Source organism: Ursus americanus, chromosome 1, assembly GCF_024610735.1.
Source record: "Ursus americanus isolate L20-20 chromosome 1, mUrsAme1.1.p, whole genome shotgun sequence".
NCBI classification, from domain to species: Eukaryota; Metazoa; Chordata; class Mammalia; order Carnivora; family Ursidae; genus Ursus; species Ursus americanus.
The window spans coordinates 19634365-19660298 of NC_142127.1; the positions used below are offsets into that span (position 1 = coordinate 19634365).

General features: G+C 37.5%; 1 protein-coding gene across 2 annotated transcripts in view; it reads left to right on the top strand.

The window, feature by feature from the left end:
- The window catches only part of THSD7B (thrombospondin type 1 domain containing 7B), an 818519-nt gene that overhangs the window by 472125 nt on the left and 320460 nt on the right, over window positions 1-25934 (top strand). For both annotated transcript variants that reach the window (XM_087858825.1, XM_045782780.2), the window contains exons 11-12: window positions 4084-4213; window positions 10367-10470. In XM_087858825.1, the coding sequence (XP_087714951.1) occupies window positions 4084-4213; window positions 10367-10470 (234 nt within the window). The remainder of the gene's footprint in view (window positions 1-4083; window positions 4214-10366; window positions 10471-25934) is intronic.

Here is a 25934-nt window from a genome sequence, read left to right on the forward strand (position 1 = left end):
TTTGATTTGCACTTCTCTGATCATGAGTGACATTAAACATCGTTCCATGTGTCTATTGGCCATCTGTACGTCTTCTTTGGAAAAACATCTATTTAAGTCCACTGTTCATGTTTCAATTTTTTTTATATGAAGTTGCATGAGTTCATTATATATTTTGGATATTAACCTCTTATCAGATATATTTGCAGATATCTTGTCTCATTCAGAAGGTTGACTTTCTGTTTTGTTGATGGTTTTCTTTGCTGTGCAAAAGTTTTTTTAGTTTGATATAATAAGTATGATTGTTTGTTTTACCTGTCGTTGCTCTTTAGCTGTTCATCTCAGTCTGATCTGACAGACTGGTGCACAAAGTCTTGCTAAGACCAGTATCACAGAACTTACTGCCTATCTTTTCTACTAGGAGTGCTATGGTTTCAGATGTTATATTCAAGTCATTAATCCATTTTTAATTTATTTTTTGTATGGTATAAAATAGTGGTCAAGGTTCATTGTTTTGCATGTAGCTGTCCAGTTTTCCTGACACCATTTATTGAAGAGACAGTGTTTTCCTCATTGTATATTCTTGCCTGTTTTGCCATAGATTAATTGTCCATATATGTGCGGATTTATTTCTGTTTCTATTTTATTTCTGTTCTAATTCATTGATCTATATGTCTGTTTTTGTGCCAGTACCATACTGTTTTGATTACAGTAGCTTTGTAGTATACTTTGAAATCAGATAGTATGATTGATTCCTCCACTTTGTTGTTTTTTTCGCAGGATTGCTTTGACTATTTGGAATCTTTTGTGGTTCTATACAAATTTTAAGATTTCTTATTCTAGTTTTGTGAAAAATACCATTGGTATTTTGATGGGGATTTCAGTGAATCTGTAGATTGCTTTGGGTAGTATGGACATTTTAATAATATTAATTTTTCCAATCCATGAGCATCGTATATATTTCCACTTATTTTTTTCTTCTTCAGTTTCTTTCATCAGTGTCTTAAAGTTTTGAGAGTCTTCTACCAACCTGGCTAATTTATTCCTAGGCATTTTATTATTTTTGATGGAATTGTAGATGGGATTGTTTTCTTAATTTTTTTTCTTTCTGATAGTTGGTTGTTAGTGTATAGAATATACAACCAATTGCTGCATGTTAATTTTGTATCCTGCTACTTTACTGAATTCATTTGTTAGTTCTAATAGCTTTTTTGGTGGAGTCTTTAGAATTTTCTATATGCAGTATCATGTCATCTGCAAATAGTGACAGTTTTACTTCTTCCTTTCCAATTTGGATGCTTTTATTTCTTCATCTTGCCTGATTTCTGTGTCTAAGACTTCCAACACCATGTTGAATTAAAGTGGCAAGAGTGAGCATTTTTGTCTTGTTCCTGAACTTAAAGGGAAAACTCTCGGCTTTTCACCAGAACTGTTTTAATTACACTTCCCCCCCCCTTTAACCTTCTAATTCATACTCCTTACAGGACCTTAAATACTTTTAGAAAAGGGCCAATTATAACATTCTTCCCTGTCATATAGTAGTATGTCTCCTCTGATTTTATTAGCATGTCCTAGCAGGAAACAGGTGGCCCTTTCAAATGGAGCAACTGGGGAAAATTTAATGAAGGGGTTATTTACAAAAGACTGGGAAGAGTTGCTTAAGCTCACACGGGATGGTTCAGTACCTGGACCAGTGACATTTAGGAGCCTGAAATTGATAGAGGTAGGAACAATTAGTAGGACTATAGCCATAGGAGAGGGCCATTCCATAAAAACCATGTCTTTTGGTTGGGGTAGAGAACAAACTGAGGTGATCCAGAAGATGAAATCTAGTGGAATAAATTCCCTGATCTTTCTCTTCTTTTATCATCTTTTCTCCTTATATTGTGTGCCCCATCCTTCTGTTGGCCAAACCCAACCAGAAGCCAATGGACAAGGGAGTCACTGATACACTCCTATGATTAATTCCCCGGGGAAGAGAGAAGATTAAATGTGGGTTAAAAAAAAAAAAAGGAAAGCAGGGTAATAGATTTGTACGTAGATGGAAAAGATCCTATACATCTGCTTAACTTAGTCAAGATCATAAAATGTCTAAATATGTTGGTTTCCTCTTCTTTCTCCATAATCTCATTAAAATAATAGAAATGAATTATAAAAGCCCTAATTTCTTGTTTAAAAAAAATGAGAGGACCATCAGTAGATGAGAGCTCTAAATTCATTTATGAAAAACTTAATAGACAAGACTAAAGAGCAGAGAAAGTGATGACACAGCACAGGAAGCTATGACCTGACTTACCAGGAATGTGGATGGCAAAAGAAGAGGAAGCTCATCTACCCACGAGATTCTTTAGAACCCTGGGGGCTGGTCTGATAGAGGGCAGGAGTGAGGAGTGGGACTGGAAGAAAAATGGGTTGTTTAAAGCTTTTAAATAACCATTAGAGGCATAAAAATAGTGATACAATTATAAAAAATTGAAGGTGGTGCAAAGTAAACTCCCATGAGTTATAGCAGAAAGTCAATAAGTGATGTCTAAAATTAATGAATCAAGAAGCAATGACATAAGCTTATAATTTATAGACTTGGAGATAACCACGGAAGAACTAAATACAGTTCAAAGTGTTCTGGAAGGAAGACAGGGAATTGGTAGTGGGTCAGTTGTTTCTCATTGTAAGTCTTTGTACTAAAGATTTTTTAAAAAAACATGTGAATATGTAATTTTTATGAAAGCTCTTTTTTTTTTCCTTTTGTCACACTCCACTTAGTTTACTGGCTTTCTAGAATTTTTTTTCTTAATACAGTTAGATCCATTATCTGTCCTGAACCTACCAATTACTTCCATTTTCTCCCACACCACACTTCTCTTCATTCTTTGTAACCCCCCTCCAACACGCGCACGCTCACAAGCCAAATGCACACATTTTCCATCTGAATGCAGCTACCTATGAATTCCATGCACCCATTTACGTCCCAGTGGTGCCTTTGCTCAAACTTCCTTGGCCCAGAATGGCTTTAGCCTTTTTTCTTTTTCTATTAAGATTTCAAGTCCCAGAATAAAATCTGCCTCCTCCAGGAGCTGTCTGATTTCCAGAGACAAAAATGATTACTCTCTTCTGTGCTCTCCTAACACTGTACACTGTTGATACTTCTCGCTCTACTGATATCTTAAACTTGTTGTGTCTCTATCTGCCTCCTTTTCTTTCTGTTTTAAGTTCAAGAATTTGTGTCTTTATGTCCAGTGCAAATTTTTCACATGGTAATTGAAATAGTTGCTAGCCACTGTAATGTAATTGATTTTTATTGTTGTTATTGATTCAAGAGGAATCTAAAGATTATGAGATGAGTGCCCCAGAACATTAAAGTGAACATCGCTGTCTTTACTGAGATGCCTGTTAGTACTTCTCCTCTTCAGCTAAACCAAAGAGTATTCAGTATTTTGTTCTGTCACAATTTTAATGCCTTTTCCCTAAATTCCAATTATATACATATTGTCTCAGGTTATGAGGAGTAAGAAATGTAAGAAACCAATATCCATAAATAAATAAATTACTAATATATTAATTTTAATGAGTATTTGCATTGTAAAAAGTCACCCACAGAGGGAAGTGCCTTGCTGGAGGGAATGAATTGCTCCTAGTAAAACTCTAGGCCCTTGAGCTATTGTTTTGAGATCAAGGAGGGTTTCTGGGGTTCCTCAGATTATGCCTTGTAACTCTCATGCCATAGGTAATATAAATTCTGATTAATTTAAAGCATAGTAATACAGTTGGAAAATGGTCTTTGCATATTAGACAAATAGATTTGAAATCACAACTATTGAGTACTAACTATCTATCTCATAGGAATAAGATTGAGTATATAATGAAGTATTGACCCCTGGTCTTTGCTTGTTATTCTCATTCCCTAAGTAGTCTTACCACGTGTTCTTGCTTCCCTCCCATCCTTCTTCCCTCCCCGCCTTGTCCCTTCCTGTCTCCCTCTCTTCATCTCTCCCTTCCTCCCTTCCACCCTTCCTCCCTCCCTTCCTTCCTTTCTGCCACTAACCGTGGATTTTTCCCTGCATCCACACAGAAGGAGACTATAATTTTATTTTTGCTTTACTTCAGGAAATGCCACGGTAAAACAGTCTCGATACAGGATTATCATCCAGGAAGCAGCCAACGGAGGCCAAGAATGCCCAGATACCTTATTTGAAGAGCGAGAGTGTGAAGATATTTCATTGTGCCCCATATATCGGTAAATAGTTACCTTTTTAAGTAATCCTTAGATTTTAGTGTAAGTCATTACCTATTTTCTTTATATAGTTTTTGATTTTTAGTGAGAAGTAAAATGAGATGTTTATCTTTAATACCTCAATATTTTTCCCTCTGGTTTTGAATATACTTTGAGTGAGTAAAGAATATGAAAATCTAGTTAGAAGAACAAAAGAACCAAACATGTTTTGATTTTAAGTGAGCTGCTGGAGTTCTGCCACCCAGGCAATCAATGTTAAGGATTACGATCCAGAGAGATTCAGGATGAAGTCTTTACCTGGAAAACAAACACACATATAAGTCACCTCATTCTTTTGTTTTCATCCTAAAGCCTTTAAACAAGAACTAAGAACAAATCCGTACTTTTAAAATAATTATTTATCTTTATTCAAAAAATATTTTGTTCTTAAGTTTTGTCATGTACACATTTTAAGAAACCATCTACTTAGAAAAAGAAGTTTAATGTATGGATAAATATTTTTAAAAAAAGAAAATCACTTTTAAAGTATATATGGTACTTATATGTTCCCTCTCAACAAATTGGTGATTATTATTTATAAAAGCGATGCCTGAGATTCATGTGTTTAGTCATTAATGTCCATTCTTTTAATGCTGGATTGAAGCATTGCTTTAAAGTACATCTGGATTAAATTCATTCACTGTTGAGTTTTAGTGATTTGTGAAAAATAAAACATTATCTTAAAATTCATATAGTTAGCGCACTTAAAAGAGACTTTAGCAAAAATGTCTAGTGTTTCTCCTATTATTTGAAAAACTATATCTTAAAGCTTTGAAATTCAAGGGTAATTTGTTCAGGAAAATACAAGTTATTTTTTCTCTTTCCTTCTTTCTCTCTTTTTTTTAAAGAAGCCTCCTCACGTTAGATAATGTTAGAGGGTCATTGAAGAGTCTGCATTACTATCAATTTTATAATCCTTTATTCTCATTGTTTCTATCTAATGGCCAGTTTAAGGAGGATGTGAATAAATACTGGGAACATGCCCAGACTACCAGTTTTCTTTCATTAACCACAGGGTTGCTGCGGAAACACTGTCAATATTCATCCCTTTGTACTATATATAAATATTGAAACTTCTGAGCCCAGCAAAAGAGCTCTTGGGGAAAGTAGCCAATTGAAAAAATTAGCCAAATCAAATGTTATTGAACATTTTTATGAATCCGGGGCTATTTTAATCAGAGGAAACCCTACATGTTATTAGTGAGATTTTTCCTTTCTATTGTCCACTTCCTTTACTCTCTGGTGGCACTTCATTTTAGCCACTCATGTTTGAACTCGTTTCCATCATTGACCTCCTGCCATTTTCCTCAGAAACCAGTTTCGCTGTGTCTGGATTGGATCATTGTTATCGTTTCTCTTGATGCCTTGTTTAATATGTATACAAGTTATCAGCATGATTCTCTGCTCCTCAGTAAAACACCTTTGAATTTTGAGCAACATGGTTCCAATTTAGTTTTTGCATCCCTCCTAATTGGTATGTTAGAGAGGCAAGTTAATTTAGGACCTTAATCATTATCTTCTGAATCTTCTTTTTGTCTCCATTAAGGTGACATATTCACATGCTTACCAAGTTAAAACAGAATCAAAATGTCTGTAGAAATTTTTTCTGTGAATTTGAGCATCTCCCAGCACATTAAGTTAATAAGTATAAGGGAAGACAGCATGGTTATGTATCCGTACATAGAATTGACCGTGGGGTCAAGGGTCTGTAGCTGAACACACAGGGTTTTAGGGGGGACAACTGGCCCACTGAGTTGTGCAATCTCAGACATTTCACTTAACCTCTCTGAGCTCAAGGTTATCATTCCAAAACTGAGTTTAACGAGAGTCCTGAAAATCCTTCTGGTTCCCTTTTTGCAGCACACTAAACTAGACTGAGCTCCATGGTGTCATTTTGTTCTGGAAAGCCTCAGTAAACTTAAGGAATCTGAATGAGTGCTACATCCTCTTGAAAAATTGGACTAAAACCCCTTGCCATTTCAGTTTCTGTGTGTTGGAATTATACTAAATGAATCTATGTGTGTACAAAGTAAATTTATAATTATTTAAAATTAAGGGGTGATTTCTTTAAATGATAAGTTTTTCTGTTTAGCCGTTTCTTTTTTTTTTTTATTTTAATAATGATTTTTTATTATATTATGTTAGTCACCATACAGTACATCCCCGGTTTTTGATGCAAGGCTCGATGATTCATTAGTTGTGTATAACACCCAGTGCACCATGCAATATGTGCCCTCCTTACTACCCATCACCGGTCTATCCCATTCCCCCACCCCCCTCCCCTCTGTAGCCCTCAGTTTGTTTCTCATAGTCCATAGTCTCTCATGTTTCATTCCCCCTTCTGATTACCCCCCCTTTCTTTATCCCTTTCTTCCCCTACTGATCATTCTAGTTCTTATGTTCCATAGATGAGAGAAATCATTTGATAGTTGTCTTTCTCTGCTTGACTTATTTCACTAAGCATTATCTCCTCCAGTGCCGTCCATGTTGTAGCAAATGTTGAGAACTCATTCTTTCTGATTGCTGAGTAATATTCCATTGTATATATGGACCACAACTTCTTAATCCAGTCATCTGTTGCAGGGCATCTCGGCTCCTTCCACGATTTAGCTATTGTGGACATTGCTGCTATGAACATTGGGGTGCATATGGCCCTTCTCTTCACTACGTCTGTATCTTTGGGGTAAACACCCAGTAGTGCAATGGCTGGATCATAGGGTAGCTCAATTTTTAACTTTTTAAGGGACCTCCACACGGTTTTCCAGAGTGGCTGTACCAACTTGCATTCCCACCAACAATGTAGGAGGGATCCCCTTTCTCCACATCCTCTCCAACAATTGTTGTTTCTTGCCTTGTCTATTTTTGCCATTCTAACTGGCGTAAGGTGGTATCTCAGTGTGGTTTTGATTTGAATTTCCTTGATGGCTAATGATTTTGAACATTTTTTCATGTGTCTGTTAGCCATTTGTATGTCTTCATTGGAAAAGTGTCTGTTCATATCTTCTGCCCATTTTTTGATTTGTTTATTTGTTTCTCGTGTATTGAGTTTGAGAAGTTCTTTGTAGATCTTGGATACCAGTCCTTTATCTGTAGTGTCATTTGCAAATATATTCTCCCATTCCGTGGGCTGCCTCTTAGTTTTTCTGACTGTTTCCTTGGATGTGCAGAAACTTTTAATCTTGATGAAGTCCCATAAATTCATTTTATCTTTTGTTTCTCTTGCCTTTGGGGATGTGTCATGAAAAAGGTTGCTTTGGCCGATGTCGTAGAGGTTGCTGCCTATGTTCTCCTCTAGAATTTTGATGGATTCCTGTCTCACATCGAGGTCTTTCATCCATTTGGAGTTTATTTTTGCGTATGGTGTGAGATAGTGGTCAAGTTTCATTCTTTTGCATGTAGCTGTCCAATTTTCCCAGCACCATTTATTGAAGAGACTGTTTTTTTCCCACCGGATGTTTTTTCCTGCTTTATCAAATATTAGTTGCCCAAAGAGCTGAGGGTCCATTTCTGGGCTCTCTATTCTGTTCCATTGGTCTATGTGTCTGTTTTTGTGCCAGTACCATGCTGTCTTTGTGATCACAGCTTTGTAGTACAGCTCGAAATCCGGCATTGTGATGCCCCCAGCTTTGTTTTTCCTTTTCAACAGTTCCTTGGAGATTCGGGGTCTTTTCTGGTTCCATACAAATTTAAGGACTATTTGTTCCAGTTCTTTGAAAAACGTTCTCGGTATTTTGATCGGGATAGCATTGAAAGTGTAGATTGCTCTGGGTAGCATGGACATTTTAACTATGTTAATTCTTCCGATCCATGAGCATGGAATATCTTTCCATCTTTTTATGTCTTCCTCAATGTCTTTTAAGAGTGATTTATAGTTTCTAGAATAAAGGTCCTTTACGTCTCTGGTTAAGTTAATTCCAAGGTAACGTATGGTTTTTGGTGCTATTGTAAATGGGATGGATTCCCTGATTTCTCTTTCTTCGTTCTCGTTATTCGTGTACAGAAATGCAACTGATTTCTGAGCATTGATTTTGTATCCCGCCACGTTACTGAATTGCTCTATAACTTCTAATAGTTTGGGAGTGGCTTCTTTTGGGTTTTCCATATAGAGTATCATGTCGTCTGCGAAGAGAGACATTTTGACTTCTTCTTTGCCAATTTGAATACCTTTCATCCCTTTTTGTTGTCTGATTGCTGTTGCAAGGACTTCTAGTACTATGTTGAATAATAGTGGCGAGAGCGGGCATCCTTGTCGTGTTCCTGATCTTAAGGGAAAGGCTTCCAGCTTTTCCCCATTGAGAATGATATTTGCAGTAGGCTTTTCATAGATGGCTTTTATGGGATTGAGAAATGTACCTTCTATTCCTACACTCTGAAGGGTTTTAATCAGGAAAGGATGCTGTATTTTGTCAAATGCTTTTTCGGCATCGATTGAGAGGATCATATGGTTCTTGAGTCTTTTCTTGTTGATATGATGTATCACGCTGATTGATTTGCGAATATTGAACCACGCTTGCATCCCAGGTATGAATCCCACTTGATCGTGGTGGATAATCCTTTTAATGAACTGTTGGATTCTATTAGCAAGTATCTTGTTGAGGATTTTGGCGTCCATATTCATTAGGGAAATCGGTCTGTAATTCTCCTTTTTGAGGGGGTCTTTGCCTGGTTTGGGGATCAAGGTAATATTGGCCTCATAGAATGAGTTTGGTAGCTTTCCTTCTGTTTCTATTTTTTGAAATAGCTTTAGGAGAATAGGTATTATTTCTTCTTTGAATGTTTGGTAGAATTCCCCAGGAAAACCGTCCAGGCCTGGAGTTTTGTTATTTGGAAGGTTGTTTATCACTGACTCAATTTCTTCATAATTAATTGGCCTGTTTAAGAAATCAATTTCTTCCTGTTTCAATCTTGGTAGTTTATAGGTTTCCAGGAAGGATTCCATCTCTTCCAGATTGCTTAGTTTATTGTGTTTAGCCATTTCTTGATCTCTCTACAATTCCTCAACTATTCCCAGTATGGGGGCCGCTTGAGTGAGGTCAATGATTATATTACATAGATGTGTAATATAAGTGACCAGTTTTGCAAGATGAAAAAATTCTAGAGATCTGTATATATCAATTATTTCATCTTGCAAAAACTGGTCAATAATATTTTTGCTTCATGTTTCTGTTTTATTTTTTGAAGTAGTGTCTCTTATCAGAGGTATTGGCTCATATGAAAAAGTGTGAAAATAAACTAAGGAAGGAGCAGAATCTGTGGTTACATTTAAGGTTTGGCTTTTCTGGTACATTCTGAAGAGACAGGTTTAGGGTATAAGTCAGTCTTTCCTGTGGGTCATAAAAATGGAAAGTTTTGTTTACCTGAGAAAAGAAAACAGTGAGAAACCACAAGGCTTCTTCAGAGAATATTTTCTTTGAGGAATAGAAATATTGATGACTCATCAGGGCTGGATCCATTCCTCTTCCATGAGATGAACTATCACATAAGATAGGTCCCTCTGACTCCCCGCCTCCCTTTTACTTTATGACTTATTGCGATGTCTGAGTCACTTTAACGTCTTAGGCGCCACCTTATAAAAACTTGAAGCAGAAGATCAAGTGTGAAGGTTTGCACCCCAAACTTTCAGATGTTCAAAATTTGATTCTCTAAAGCTCCTATGGGACATAGGGATTTCTCTCTCTCTCTCTTTTCCCTTTTCTCCTTCTCCTCCTCCTGCTCTTCCTCCTCTTTTCTTTCTTCCTTCCTCCCTTCCTTCCTTCCTTCCTTCCTTCCTTCCTTCCTTCCTTCCTTCCTTCCTAGATATTTTTAGATAATAAGGAGGGTAAACCTTCTAGGTTTGATCTGTGCTTTTAAGGATTTTTACTTCCACCTTGCTCTATGGACTACAGCTTATACGGAAAATGTCCACATTTAAAAAAATGGAAATACTGCATTAACCATGAATCTAAGGTGGAGTGGACTGTTATCCTCCCTACTGCATGCCAGAGCTCCATTTTATGACTTTTTTTTTTAATTGAATTACTGTTTTGTGATTTTGGATTCAAATCCATTTATTTTGTGTATTTCTTTTGTATGTTTGTCATGGTGAAATTTTTAGTCTGCTGTTCTTTGTAATCACAGGTGGAAGCCACAGAAATGGAGCCCTTGTATCTTGGTGCCAGAGTCTGTCAGGCAGGGGATAATGGGCACCAGTGAAGCCTGTGGAAAAGGGGTACAAACAAGAGGTAAGGGAATTTTAAGACAGTTTTTCTGTTAAGATGTAATTTAAAATTATTATTCTTATAAACTATTGTTTATTTTATATTTGAAGAATTATGATATTATTGAATTGAATTATTTATATTTATCAGTCTTTGAGTTTAAGTTTGGCATTAGGTAACGTTGATATTATACCATCTTTATAACCATAACCAGCTAGTGTATCTGAGGACTGATGCAATGGAAGCAGATATCTATTCTCAGTCATTTGCGTATCTCAGTGCTTATGTTCCAAACACATGTTGGACATGATCCAAGGAATGAAGAATATGTCTATGATTAGACCCAACAGTATACATTGCACTTTTTAGGTGCTAATTTAATATCTGTTAAATGAATTAAGGATAATTGAATGGACTAATCTTAATAATAATTATGACTTAAATGTAATTGTTATATTTATACTTACTATGTGTTCTATATAATACGCATAGAAAGGAACTATTTAAATTCCTGGAAGACACTTCAAGTAGTCTTCTGGATCAAAGTGGAAGTGTTTTCATCATCAGTGTCAAGGTGTGACATATTGAAATCTCTGAAAAGCACTCAGAGCCTCATCAGACTGTTCACTTTCCTGTTTCATTCATAATCCAGGTACCAAACAAATGAGGCTTGATAAGAAGTACTTTATTCTTCAAATCGAGCCACTTTGTTGCTAAAGGAATGTATGTAGCAAAATCAGACTCTGTGGAACCAACTGCATTATACTGGCTTTGTAATTTTTTTCTAAAAGGCATATTTAGAATTAAGTGTCTCTTCCTGTTGCATAAGTTAATGTATTGGTCAGGATCAGTCAAGCCAGCCAGCACAGTAATTCCCTGCTTTGTCCCTTGATTCAGAGCTGGGAGGAGTCCCCCATGGCCAGGTGGCAGTCTTAACATCCAGGTCAATGGAATCTTACCGTGTCTCCTAGTGGAGGCATTGTTTCCTTTGGAACCAAGATCTATAAGGCAGTGAAACATAAGATCCTAGGAGACACGAAGCAAACATTTTACTAGTGAGTCCCCAGGGGTTGTAGTGAGTTATGCCACTTCTATTCATTCCCTCTCCTTGATTCCTGGACCTACGAATCCTGCCTATGGGGGAAACGGTACCAAAAATCAGGCGCTGATTCAGAGCATATACAGCCTTCTGTAAAACCTTGTCTCAGCCCTGCCAGGTATTGTCATCTAACTGGTATTGTAATTGAGTCTGCAAAAGACCTTTCCACCACTGTCTCAAGCCAGCTGCTTCAGGATTGTGGGGGAAATGATAAGATTAGTGAATTCCATGAGAATGCGCCATTGCAACACTTTGCTGTGAAGCGAGTTCCTTGATCAGAAGCAATGCTGTGTGGAATACTATGACTATGGACAAGGCATTCTGTAAGTCGTGGATGGTAATTTTGGCAGAAGTATTGTTTGCAGGGAAGGGAAGTACATATCCAGGATAAATATCTATTCCAGGAAGAAAAAAGCACTGTTCCTTCTATGATGGAAGTGGTCCAGGGTAATCAGCCTAGAACCATGTAGCCAGTTCGCCTCTCTGGGGAGTGCTGCCATTATAGGCACTTAGTGTTGCTCCCTGTTACTGGCATAGTGGGCACTCAGTGATGGCCATAGTCAGGTTGACATTGGTGAGTGGAAGTCCATATTGCTGAGCCTGAGAATACCTTCCGTTCCTGCCACCATGGCTACTTTGTTCATGAACCCATCTACTGATGACAGGAATCACTGAAGAAAGAGGGATGACTGAAGTGAATAGTATCCATAGAACAGGTCGTCCTGTCCATTTGACTGTTAGTATGTTCCTGAAGTCACCCTTTGGTGACCATTCACATGGGACTCAAATATGTTCACATTTTCCCCCATACAGAGAGGTCTATCTGCATAACTTTTCCCCAGATTTCTTTGTCACCAACTTTCCAATCATGTTCCTTCCAAGACCTTGGCCATAGAGCAAAACCATTGGCCACAGTCCTTGAATCTGTATGTAATCACATATCTGGCCATTTCTCCTTACAAGCAAAGTGAATAACGAAGTATATTGCTTTACATTCTATCCACCGGGAAGATTTCTCTTTACCTCTCCCAGGAGTATCTCAGAACGGGGCTGTAGTGCTATAGCTGTCCCTTTGGGGTTTGTGCCTAGATATTGCACAGAACCATCTGTAAACTAGGCTGTATTCTTCTCTTCCTCCATCAACTGATTGTAGGGAACTCTCCATGAGGCCATAGGTACAGGCTGGGAGAGAACAGGTACTGTAGCAGAAGCGGGGACCATGGACATCTGCCCACTTACTCTTGTAACTTATGGTGCCTTCAGGGCCTGCATGGGCTGAATCATCTATATACCACTTCCATTTAATGATGCCTTACGTTGTGGCTTGGTGGATTAGGTAACACCCAGTTCATGAAGGCAGCCTGGGTTGCATGATAATTTGGTGGCCCATGATTAAGCCTCCATTCTCTAGCAAGACACAGTATCAGGCCAGAAGCTGTTTTGCAAAGAAGAATAGTTATCTGCAGAGGATGGCAGGGCTTGGCTCCAAAATCCTAAGGACCTGTCCTGCAGTTCACTTACAGAAGCCCCTAAAGGCTGCAAACAGTGTTCCTGTCCGTACTGATACCTGAGTAGCATTGGATCTGCCAGATCATATGGCCCAAGTGGCAGAACAGCATGCTCAGTAGGCTGCACTGTTACAGAGATTTTTCTCATTCTGGGACCTGCTTAAAACTAGCAGCTTTTTGAGTCTCTTGGTAAATAGGCTGGATGAACACACTTGACTAAGGAATACGTTACCTCCAAAATCCAAAGAGGCCCACTAGGTGTTGTGCCTAGTTTTGGTTGCAGGAGGGTCCAGATGCAAAAACTTATTCTTCATCGGTAGAAGGGATATCTTCACATGCTCCACACCACTAAACCTCTAGAAATTTCGCTGGGTTAGAAGGCCCCTGAGTTTTTTTTTTTTTCAAATTTATTTCTTACCCTCCTACCAAAATGTCTAAAGTAGTTGCTACTTCTTGCTCACTAGATCCATTCAGAATAATGTCATTAATGTAATGGACTGGTATGCCATCCATAGAGCTGAATTACGGTATAGGTCTGGAGAGTCGATACACCTTGCCACCTAAAAGCAAACTGTTTCTGGTGGTCTTTATTATCTTCAGATACAGTAATATGTGAGGTTAGCGCTTTAACATAGGAAATTTGGGTCACTTCGGTTTATAACAATTACACTTTGGAAATGATGTCCCTCTCAGAACATTTATACATGTGAATTTGATTGGCAAGTTAGTTTCATTCAGGACTTCTATGAGGCTAGATAGTGACTTTGTAAATTAAGGGGGGGGACTACCTCCTTAAAACATTTTACTTCCATATGTCAGAAAATTGTTGTAATAATATGAACTTGTAATTACAAGACCTTGACTACTTTTTACTGGAAAATTGTTATAACATATCTAGATCAGCAATATGTCTAGGAATGAAGGTCTTTAAAAATGGCGCTTTTGTGTGGTCCATGACTTAACTCCATATGGTGGCCTAGACTTTGACACTTTGATACTAACTATAATAATGGTTGGTTTTCACTGCAAAACCATTTAGTAATTTCTGAGGAGATGTTCCTCCTAAATTACGTGGAATCTTATCACATAAATGGCAAATTGTTTTATCTGTCTTAGAATAATTCTACTTTGGATTTCAATTTAAATGGATTCTAGCTGGAGACCTCGTAGTCCCTTAGACTAATCAAGTGATCTCCTTGGGTTTTCTCTAAATTAGACACCAATATTAGAGAATTTCTAGTGTTTATCTCTTGGGAAATTTATTCTTTTAAAGTAATGGCCTGGGTCTCCAATTTTAAGATAGTGAAGTAAAGACATTTCTACTCCATCTTTTCTCTAAAATTACTTCAAAACTAGCAAGGAAGATGTGAAACAATAAGAAAAAAATAATGTCCAATTAGATCTCTTTTATAAAATTGCTCCAGAGAACAAGAAACACATTAAACTCACCTTCCAGGAAATGAGGAGCCATCTGTAACCTCAGTCACAATATATGGTTTAGGAAGTGAGTGGAGATAAAGTAAAGGACTTTGCAGAACGAGATTATGCCAAAGTGTTGGCAGGGGTGAAAGTGTGGGGGCTGAAGAGAAACAAAGTGGTTTGTCCTGGAGAACTCCAGAAAGTTACCACATTCTGCAGCAGGAAGTATGAGAGTGAGTGTGTGTGTGTGTGTGTGTGTGTGTCTGTGTGTGTGAGGGGTAGGAGTAAAAAGGGCTTTTGAAAGTCTGATTGAAGAACAGTGAGTAGTGTCACCCCTTTTCCTATTCTTTTGGGAACCTAGAGGTTTATTCTCTGGGGATATAAAACCAGAGGGGCTGTGTACTTTGGACTGCCGGCAGAGGAGATAAAGGCCTAGCCTCAAATGAGGAGGCTCAAAAGAAAGCCCAAATAAGGAATTAGGAGACCCTCAGTTCCCTACTTTCACCTGCTTTAGCATGCTAGCCAGGTGGCTTTTATACTTTTCAGTGCCATGGATACCCTATCAATCTAAAAACACTTTACATTTAAATTTCTCTTTGAGGAGTTTTTGAATCACAGAGGGAGCATGAATTTAGACCATAAAATCATGGAAAGGCCAGCTTGGGGTTATAAATTCTCACAAGAGATTTTTCTTCCTCTCACCATCCGGTGTTCAGTCTTAGGTATGCAAGTGGCCTTGCCAAGGCATTTTGCTTTGCATGTGTATCTCTATTTCACCCGTACAACGAGGGCTGGCCTTTGTCGTGATCATTTCTGGTATGGGGCCATTTGTGAGATTCTCCATAGCAGAATTTGAAGACATGACAATGGAAACTGGGGTCTCTAAGATGGTAGAAGCCCTCAGAATAAAAGTTGTCTTTCTTGCTTACCTTGCTGGCATCCCAAGCTTTTACTTTGTTTTGTGCTTTATGGATTATTTTATCTGGGGCCAGCCCAGCAATACATATAGAATGTACATGTTTTATCCAGTGTTTTTTTTTTTTTTTCATTTGAAAGGTCTTTTATGATTTTTAAGCCATTATACTGCTCAAAACAGAAGGACTCCTTGTTTTATCTCACTGTTTGTATTGGTGACCTGGTTAATTGATTTGTGGTAAGAACACATTTATATAGCACTCTTGTAATTAAAAAAAAAAAAGGAGGGAAAATAGAAGGACGAGTAGAATTACAGTTGGAGCTAAATGTCTACACCCTCTCCAAGGAAATGCGTATTTGGGGCCAGTGTCCTAGCTGTCCCATACTTTAGGGAGAGCCAGGGATTCTCTCTGCCCAGCTTCCTGTACTAAATCTGAGTAAAGAAGGCATGGTAGCTCAGCTTTTATGACCAATGAAAACGTAAGAGGAATAATCTTACATATTCTAACATACCTTGTTGAAACTGCCCTTAAAAGGGTACAAAGTTAGTAGTAAAAAAGAAAAAGTTAAAGGTGCTGCCATTCCTAGAAGGGGAATGAATTTGTCTGTGGACTGATAAGGTCTGAGTCTTATAATGCTATTCACAGTGACTATTTTAAAACTGGCTAATGGCCTTGCCGGTGTGTCTCTTTTGGATGGTACTTTCTTCTATTCGTTAGCTTGTGAGTATACTCGATCATCAATAGGGACTGGACATAGACAGCACTCTACCAGACGCAGAGTAGGTTTTGGAGAGTGAAGATGTCCTGTTTAAGACATCCTTGACTTCCATGAAATACCTGTATTCTTCTTTGGTTTGTTTTCACTGAGCTATGCTTATGTGGACCAACGGAGGCAGAAATCTATCTCTTTTTGTTCTTTCTTAATTGGTTTTTTGTCCCGGTGAGAGACGAAGTCTTCTTACGCAGTATATTTGATGGAATCTGTGTTTTCTTTTCATCCAAGGGATCTCTTTAAATAAAGGTCTTTTCCAGAAAAAGAAATTGACAAAACAATCCACTATCAAAATGAGTTTTGATTTACTTTTATTCTTAAAAAGGGAGAGGGTTAGAAATAGGAAAAAACTAAGGAAAAAATAGTCGAAAACCCTTAATAGTAAAGCAATAATCCCTGGTATTCAAAAATGAAAATTTGTGTGAAATATATATTTGTACGTGTCTGCCATTTTAGCAAAGTATGCTTAATTTCACATACTATTTCTTTCTTTTCATTTAGTTTTTATTTAAATTGCAGCAGGTTAACATACAGTGTAATGTTAGTTTCAGGTGTACAATATAATGATTCAACACTTCCATACATCACCTGGTGCTCATCACAACAAGTGTGCTCCTTAATCTCCATCACCTTTTTACCCATCCCCCCCACTGACCTCCCCTCTGGTAACCATCAGTGTGTTCTGTATAGCTAAGAGTCTGTTTCTTGGTTTGCTTCCCTCTCTCTTCTCTCTCTCTCTCTCTCCTTTTTTCCCTTTGCTCATTTGTTTTGTTTCTTAAATTCCACATGTAAGTGAAGTCATATGGTATTTTTCTTTCTCTGACTGACTTATTTCACTTAACATTATATTCTCTAGTTCCATCCATGTCGTTGCAAATGGCAAGATTTCATTCTTTTTGATGGCTGAGTAATATTCCATAGTGTATACATACCACATCTTCTTTATCCATTCATCAGTCGATGGATATTTGGGCTGTTTCCATAATTTGGTTATTGTAGATAACACTGCTATAAACATCAGACTGCATGTATCCCTTTTAATTAGTAATTTTTTATTCTTTGGGTAAATACCTAGTAGTGCAATTCCTGGATCTTAGGGTAGTTCTATTTTTAACTTTTTGAGGAACCGCCATACTTTTCAAAGGCTTTTAACATGGGATTAAATCTTTAAAAATTGATTTATATAATTTTTGCTGGACTATATAAATATAAGCTATATATCCATATAAAACAGGCAAATAAAGATATTGTATAAGCTGAATTAACAGGAAACTATTCATATTGTAAGCCCAAGTACTCTAAATTCATGATCAAAAAATGTTTTTCTCTAGTTATGTTGTCTTCATAGGGAAAAATATGTCTGGAAAAACATACAGAAACACAACAGAAAACACACGTAAAGAAGTGATTATGGCCTGTTGATGAAGTGTTGAAACAGCCAATCAGCTAGTCATTCTCCTCTTTCTGATTCCAAGTATCCTTTCATTTTAAGAGAGGAATAGAGTATCTTTGGATGACTGACCTTTTTATTCTCCAGACAGACAAAGTCATAGGCATGTATCCTTATTAGTTGCTCACATTTAGTTTCTGTCATATTTCTCTACATAGATCACGATAAGAAAAAAAACAGGTGATTTCAGTAGATTCAGAGAAGACAAGTATATAGGTTTTAACTGTGAGCAATAATCAAAGACAGAGATAGTCTTTTCTATTTTTGTTTTATTTTTCGTGTGAGAGGAGGAAGCAGAAAGTGTGCTGGGAAGGAAAGTGGAGTTACTGCTTCTGTTTAGTTCAAGATGAACAAAAGGAGCATTTTCAGAGGAGCATTGGGGGGAGGGGGTAACTGTAACTGCCTCAGGAACTCCTTCCACAGATGTAAATGTTTCTTAAATGGGAAAGGACATGTAGTGATATCATTCTGTGCAATTTCAAGAAGGGAGGGCATGACACCACTTGAGAGCCCAAATCAATGTACTAAGGTTTTCAGTCTAGGCCGTGAACAACACTATTTTCAATACTTTGTGATATTATTCTTAATAATTGCTCATCTTACAGACCAAATAATCAGATCCCAGTATTCATAATATTAAAGATCATTCTTGGGGTGATTTCTAACTTCAGTTCTGACTCCAGCACCAGAATAACCAGTTGGAGGACATCATGGGTTTGTTTGTTTGGTTGGTTGGTTTTAATTAATGTATCTTATTAATTAGTACTTGATTCAAAAATACCTGGTTATAAATATTTTTAAGGAATTTTAAAAACATCTCTAAATATCATTTTTTAATGTGAAAATACAAGGAGGATCAGTTAAATTGACAGTGTAGAGCAACTCTCTAAATTAAAATATCCTCAGATTTTAACAAAAGAATGGGCTTTATAATACCATAGGCATTGGTTTAGAGATTAAAGTGTGAAACTTCTAGCAAAGATTGCATTTTTTACGAAGTGAATAATGATTCTTGGAGTTATTTTTCATGTCCTTTTCATGTGTAAGGATAAAATTAGCTTTGGAGCTTTCGTGGTTGCTGCAGGTAGAATATGCACATTTTTTTTTAAATTGGCAATAAATTAAAAATAAGTATTAAAGGAGGTGAGTGACCTAAGGCATGACGCTTTAGTAACACAGAGTTAACTAAGTGCGGGTTGTTTGGAGATGTTGTCTTTCACTAGCCTCTCCATTTTTTAACATAAGAAGCTATAATACAAAGCACAAAGTAACTCGGAAGTCCACCTGCTCCCTTCCCTGATGAAATGGGTCTCAGGGGTGGGGACAGGTAGCGGGTAATTTTTTTTTCTTTCATTTGAGTAACGCAGTCATTTACTAAACTAGGAGCAAGAATTTTCTCTTCTGACTGCATGGCTCTCAGTTACAGTACTATCTTCCCTCCAGGAATGTTAATATGAATTTCAAAGTCTACTGCAAACTGTATAAATGTAATAGGATTATACTTTTCTTGTCCAGGATCAGAATTCAGTCTCTTCAAATAGATGCTAATCTCCAGGCTTCCCTTAGCGCTCAGGTTACTAAGGTCAAGGTATTCATTTCTGGTTATCCCAGGAGCCATCGCAGGCTTGTATCAGAAAGAAGTAATATTTTTACATTTTTATTTGCATTTCTTAAGAAAACGGAAACTCCAGCACTCCTTCTAGTAGCAGCAAAAGGAGGAGCTCCTATTTGCTTTAGAGGCTCTGAAACCTCAGACTAGCCATTACTCTGAATTCAAATAGATACCAAAGTCTCAAAGCAAGTGCCTTTTTAGGCCAGCCATGGTTTGAAGGATTCACCTGGTGGGACAAAAACCAATCTTTTAACTCAGATGCATGAGGAATGAGATTTAAAACCTACGAAAGTCAATTACACTCAATCGGTTCATAGAAGGATCAACCTCATAACAATATATTGAAAGTAGGAACTGAAACTAAGTTTGAGGTTCACTAAGGCTTTGTAATTACACTACAAAGGGTTCTGAAAGCCTCTACCATTAGGAATGCTGACTTTGGGAATGCATTAGAAGGACGGTATATAATAGGGCATTTAAGAAAAAAAATCAGTGGTATTTAGTTGCCAAATGTATATACAGAGCAAAAGACAGTGATGAATTGAAAGGATTCAGTAGTTTTAGACCAATGAGAATGATTAATAGTGATAAGAAATTTGACATCATTTTTTAAAAAATAGCATATATTTTGAAATCATCTGCTTAAGATTGTAGTTAGTGCTAGTTCAGAGAAAAAGACAGAGAAAAAGTAGGGGCATAAACCCTAGAGGCAATCCCGTGTGATGAAAAGAACTTTCTTTCTCTTTGGAATGTGAAGTACCTTGACTCAAATCAGGGTTTTGCTATTCACTACTTGTGTGAACTTGATCAAAGGATTTAACCTATCTGTGCCTCAGTTTCCCCACCCACAATGGGAATAATAATTCCAGTTTCTTGCCACTTTTACCAATGTTTATGGCTGTTCACAATGTGTTAATTCCCTTCCCCTTTTCAAAGCTCGGATGATAGGACTATTTTGGGTCCAAGGAGAATGTGAATATTGTAAAACTAAGGGGAAATTCGTGGAAAGATTCATTGATTACATGAAACAAAAAGACTTTTCTGTGGGGCGCCTGGGTGGCACAGCGGTTAAGCGTCTGCCTTCGGCTCAGGGCGTGATCCTGGCGTTCTGGGATCGAGCCCCACATCAGGCTCTTCCGCTATGAGCCTGCTTCTTCCTCTCCCACTCCCCCTGCTTGTGTTCCCTCTCCACTGGCTGTCTCTCTCTGTGTCAGATAAATAAATAAAATCTTAAAAAAAAAAAAAAGACTGTTCTGTGACCAAATGATCTTCCTCTTAAAACTTCTCAGTGTAGAATTAGCATAGTGAAGTCTTTTAGAAATGCTGCAGTGAAGAAATCTATCCCTTTTTTTCTTTTCAGCAGAAAATTTGCCCCAAATCTATTTGCTTCCAGACAGTATTTTTCACAAAATATCAACCGACATTTTTTATGTTATTGAGAAATGTAGATACTGTATCATGAAAATCACAGAAGGGAAATTTTTAAGAAATATGTATGTGTTATTGCCAAATGCTTTAGAAATAATTGTGTAAGTAGAGATGAGAGAAAGGCTTTGGCAACTGACTGGACAGAGCTGAATTTTCAGTCTAGTCTCAGTGAAGTAACTGTGTATGAAAAAAAAATCATAGTTTTGAGACCAACGTCTGAGAGGAAACAGGTATTTCATAGATGACTTTACAGAATATTTGTCAAAGAAAAGAAGGAAAGAAGTTAGCACTATAGCTCAGGGTTCAAAGCGCACAGAAGGACCACCCTATACAAATAGAAGAAAAAATAGAAATAAATGGTTAAATAAATATATTGAAGGTGTCAGAGAGGGAGAAAATATTAATGTGAGTATGATTCTGGCGACAGGAGGAGATGCAACTGAATGAAGAGATTAAATTCAGGAGTTAGAAGGAAGAAAGTCCTTTTTCCCTTCATTCTAAAGTCTAGGGGAAAACATCAGGACACAGATGCAGGAGCAATGAGGAAAAAAGATGAAAGAGTTTTTATAAAATGGTTTTTCTGGTAGTCACCCATGATCTTCTGATTTTTAATCATGTATATACTTGAGTCATTTATATGTATATTTATCTCCAAAGGGTCTCCCTTTCTTTTTGAGACTCCCCCTCACCTCCATTCCCACGTCCCAGTTTTCTCCTTGTGCCTCTCTACCTCTCTTGAATACTTAGATCCTAATCTCTAAGCCTGACTTTTCTTCTTCTATCCAAACCTTACATGGCCCCAATCTTCATAGTTTTTCTCTTTGCTTTCATTGTCCCCATTTTAATGTCTGTCTGGAGAACCCTAACTTTCTCTGGAGCTTTAAGCTTTAAGCTGTTAAAGCTTTAAGATGATCACCAGGTCTTTGTTTCAAGGCAAATCTCTCTCTTAACTCCAGATTAGAATTTTCACCTCCTGATCATTACTCGCCCTGCAGACAGTATACTGATGGTTTAAATTCATTGTTTCCAAAAATGAACTTACTACCACCAGAAACTGGATTTTTCTTCCTGATTTTTCATTCTCAAGTAGTTGATTCTCCACCATCCATTAATAAAGAAGATTAGCCATCAAATTCTGGCAGTTCCATCTTCATAACGTCCCCACAGTCTCTTCTTTCTTTTCTAGATCACTGTTAATGTGTTTCTGAGTTTTGTAGTAACTTTCCTATAGTCCTCCTTATATCTAGGTACATTTCTTATTAACCCATCCTTGTTTTGAAACCGGGGCTATCTGTATAGAGTGATTCATCCAATTTTTATCATTCACCTACTAAAGAATTTTCAGTGGCTGACCTTTTTCCATTCAAAGTCATTACATGTGCTCTAAATATCCTCCTAAACTAATATTCGGTTTCATTTCTCCCACTCTTGTCTCTCAGAGACACAGCTAGCCATTGCCCAAGTGACACCCATCATCCACAAAGCATTAATTAATGCCAAGCTTCTTCTTTAGCTTGGAAATCTTATCTTCCTCCACTTGTTCAGTCCTACACCTCCCAGTCCCATCTCAGATACTATTTCCTTCCCCATATAATTCCATTCTTCCAGCTGTAAACATTTCCAAGTGTACACTCTTTACTTACTCATTCTTCATGTGTTGTATTATATTGCGCCTTCATTGTCCCCCTTGTTATATATTTCAGCTCCCAAAATACAGAGAATGTACTTTATTCACCTTTCATCAATGCTTCCAAATCACCTTGTACTATATACTGCTAGTTGTTCAGTGAATGTTCGCTCAACAGTTACTACTTTGTATACCAGAATAGGAAGTGAAGAACATTGGCCAAAATATGATGGATAGAAGTACATATAATTCATGTGCAATTTTATTCTGTAAAGGCAAAACCAGATAGTATAACATATTAAGATTACTATTACAAAAAACTTCATCTATTCTTCAGTCACGAAATAGGAAAAGGAACCATGTGCTTATAGGAGTTTAATCTCTAGAGAGTAGAGTCTGTGTCACGTTTACTCTCTAGTGTGTATATTTTACAAATTGTTTCAAAAGTGTATTTCTTGTAGTTTCTATTATCATTTCTATTATCTATTATCATTTCTATAATCTATTATCATTTCTAAGATAATGAGATGATGATAAAATACCATACAACCTGATTCTCTGATGGCGGGATCATGAATTAAACTTGTGTAGTTATCAGGTTCCCCTCCAGGAACTTACATGAAAGTGGAAGGATTTTGTCCCTTACCTACAGCAGAGCCCAGGACAGTGTTACTTCATTTTCTCTAGAGTGGTGATTTTCCACCTGTGGTGAATTGCCCCCCTCCAGGGGGCGGCTACATTTGGCAACATCTGGAGACATTTTTGATGGTAAAGATTGGAAGGCAGTAGGTACCACTGACTTGGTTCTGGCATATCAGTAGTGTCAAAGGTGGGAAATCCTACTTCTAGCGCCAGAAGTGTAGTGTTAGGGGCGCCCAGGTAGCTCAGTCGTTAAGCATCTGCCTTCGGCTCAGGGTGTGATCCCGGAGTCTGGGATCGAGCCCCGCATTGGGCTCCCTGCTCCACTGGGAGCCTGCTTCTTCCTCTCCCACGCCCCCTGCTTGTGTTCCCTCTCTCGCTGTCTCTCTCTCTGTCAAATAAATAAATAAAATCTTAAAAAAAAAAAAAGTATAGTGTTAGCTTCACTTTCTCATGATTAAACAGCTATAACTTTAAAATACCTTTTCATTTAAAGGGCTAATCAGAATGCTTCCCATATAAATCTTACTTGCAAACTGTGCTCAGGTTAATAAGCTAATTGGTTAACTGTGTGTATAGCTGTACAATAATTACAATGCCGTTTAAGCCAGAGTCATGCTAAAGGCATTTTTACAGCATCTGTTTCGATGTGTAGCTTCGGAGCAGCTCAGAATCTGCAACTGGATGGAAAATGGTAGTAATGACAGTTGCAAAACTGCAAACTCATAATTAAATACTGAGGCTCTCCTGCAGACTGCAGATTTGAGTACTCTGCCATCTTGTCAGCAACTTCCCTTGAAAGTCTGCGTTTTGGAGTGACATGAATGGTATAATTATACCACACATAAAGAACTATTTATTCTGTGTTTATATTTTGGAAACTGCTAAGTTTACCTTGTAATGGCATCATTGTGATAATCTAATCTACTGTTAACCCAGTTGGCATTTGTTAAGTGCACTTTCTACCTTGTATCACTAGGGGAATAACTTTGTCACCGCAACTTTTTATCTACAAGTATTTTTTTTTTTTCCATGTGAGGCTCTTTCTTTCCTCAGGCTAACCACCACTATCTGTTGGACAAAAAGACCCTCACCTTTCCCTAGTGTCTGGCAACAGTTTCATCCTCCCAGTTAATTCTAATTGCTCTGGACCATGACTTGATCACGACCTCACCCTGCATCAGCCTTTGTATGTATAGCATGACTAGCTCTTCACTCACTTCATCTCACGGGTTAAATACGTGTGTTTGCATTCCTATCTCCACTACGGAATTTTCTTATTTCTTGGTGGAACTATGACTCAGATTGCTGCTCTCTTCTTGCCAAGGTGTAGGGGACATAATTCCCATCCAGTCATGAAGACTAGTCTCCTGGGTTTTGACTATTAAGTTGAGTGAACCAGTTGTGGTGCTTCCAGTAGAATTTCTTTGCTATTCAAACGTATGCACTGCCTTAGTTTTTTGTTTGTTTGTTTTTGAGATGTGGTGTTTTTTTTTTTTTCTCCTGTTCTGTGAAATATCTCGTATCCTTCTTTCTCCTTAGCTTTATCTCTCTGTCTCTTTGGCTTAAGTTAACCAGAATTGGTTCTCTCAGTTGCAATTTTATTATTATTTTTTAAGATTTATTTATTTATTTGAAAAAGAGAAAGTGTGAGTGAGGGGAGGGGCAGAGGGAGAGAATCTTCAAAGAGACTCCCCACTGAGTGTGGAGTCCAACATGGTGCTCGATCCCAAGACCTATGAGATCATGACCTGAGCCTAAACCAAGAGTCGGACACTTAACTGGCTGAGCCACTCAGGCACCCCTCTCAGTTGCAATTTCATAATCTTCAATACACATCAATACGACAAACTTGTTGTTCCTGTATTTTATATTCAAAAGAGTGACATCCCTTTTATTATTCTAGAGTCTTCCCAATTCTTAACTTATCATGTCTTATTGAGCAGGAGATTGTACAGATTCTACCCCATATCTCTTTTCTTCTCTCTTCTTACTACTGTCAGTTTAGTTCAAGTCCTCATCACCATCTCTGGACTATATAATAATATTTTCCAAATCTCTGCCTCATAGTTCTGAATGATTATTCTGGAATTAATATCTTATATTACCACCTGTTTAACATTTTTAATGGATCCCTGTTTATTTCTGAAGCATGACATATAGAGCTATTCATGATCTGGCCCCTACTTTCATTTCTCACCTTACCTGCCCCTACCCCTCCTTTATGTAATTCAGCTATGCACTTCATTTTCTCCGGAGAGTTTGTCTCTCTTTTTTTTTTCCCTCAAACTCTACTTTTTTTCTGAATGAAAGATTATTTTCCCACCTTGTCCTAACATTCTTCTTTCAGTTTCTTTTGGTGCTAGTTAAATTGTTGGTTTACTTATCTTGCTCTTTTGCTCTTATTGGTGGGCTGAAATTATGTTTTATTCATCTTCGTAATCTTGATGCATAGCATCTAGCACATTCTAGGCACCCAGTAAATATCTGGAAAATAGATGACATGGCTCATCTTTTGTTGTGGTCGTAGAATTCTAACTAATGCTGGCTTTTTTACTTTTTATTGTGGTGGAAAGGGTTTCAAATATACTATATGTATACATGTTCATATATGCACATGCATCTATATACATATATGTGTGTATATATGTATATATGTATAAACACACACACATTAAATAATTATTAACATACCACTTTTATGTTTCCTTTATTCCCCCATCTCTCCCTGCAGTGTCACTGCTGATCCACGCTAACACATCTCACATGTAATTTCTTAGGTGAGCTTGGGATTGTCTCCATTTTCTTGACATTTCCTCAGTGGAGTCACAATAGAATAACAACAATCTGGGGGCACCCAGGTGACTCAGTCAGTTAAGGGTCTGACTTGATATCAGCTCAGGTCATGATCTCAGGGTTGTGAGATTGAGCCCATGTTGGGTTTCGTGCTCAGCAGGGTCTACTTGTCCCTCTGCCTCTGCTCCTCCCCTCCCCTCTCTTTCTCTCTCAAATAAATA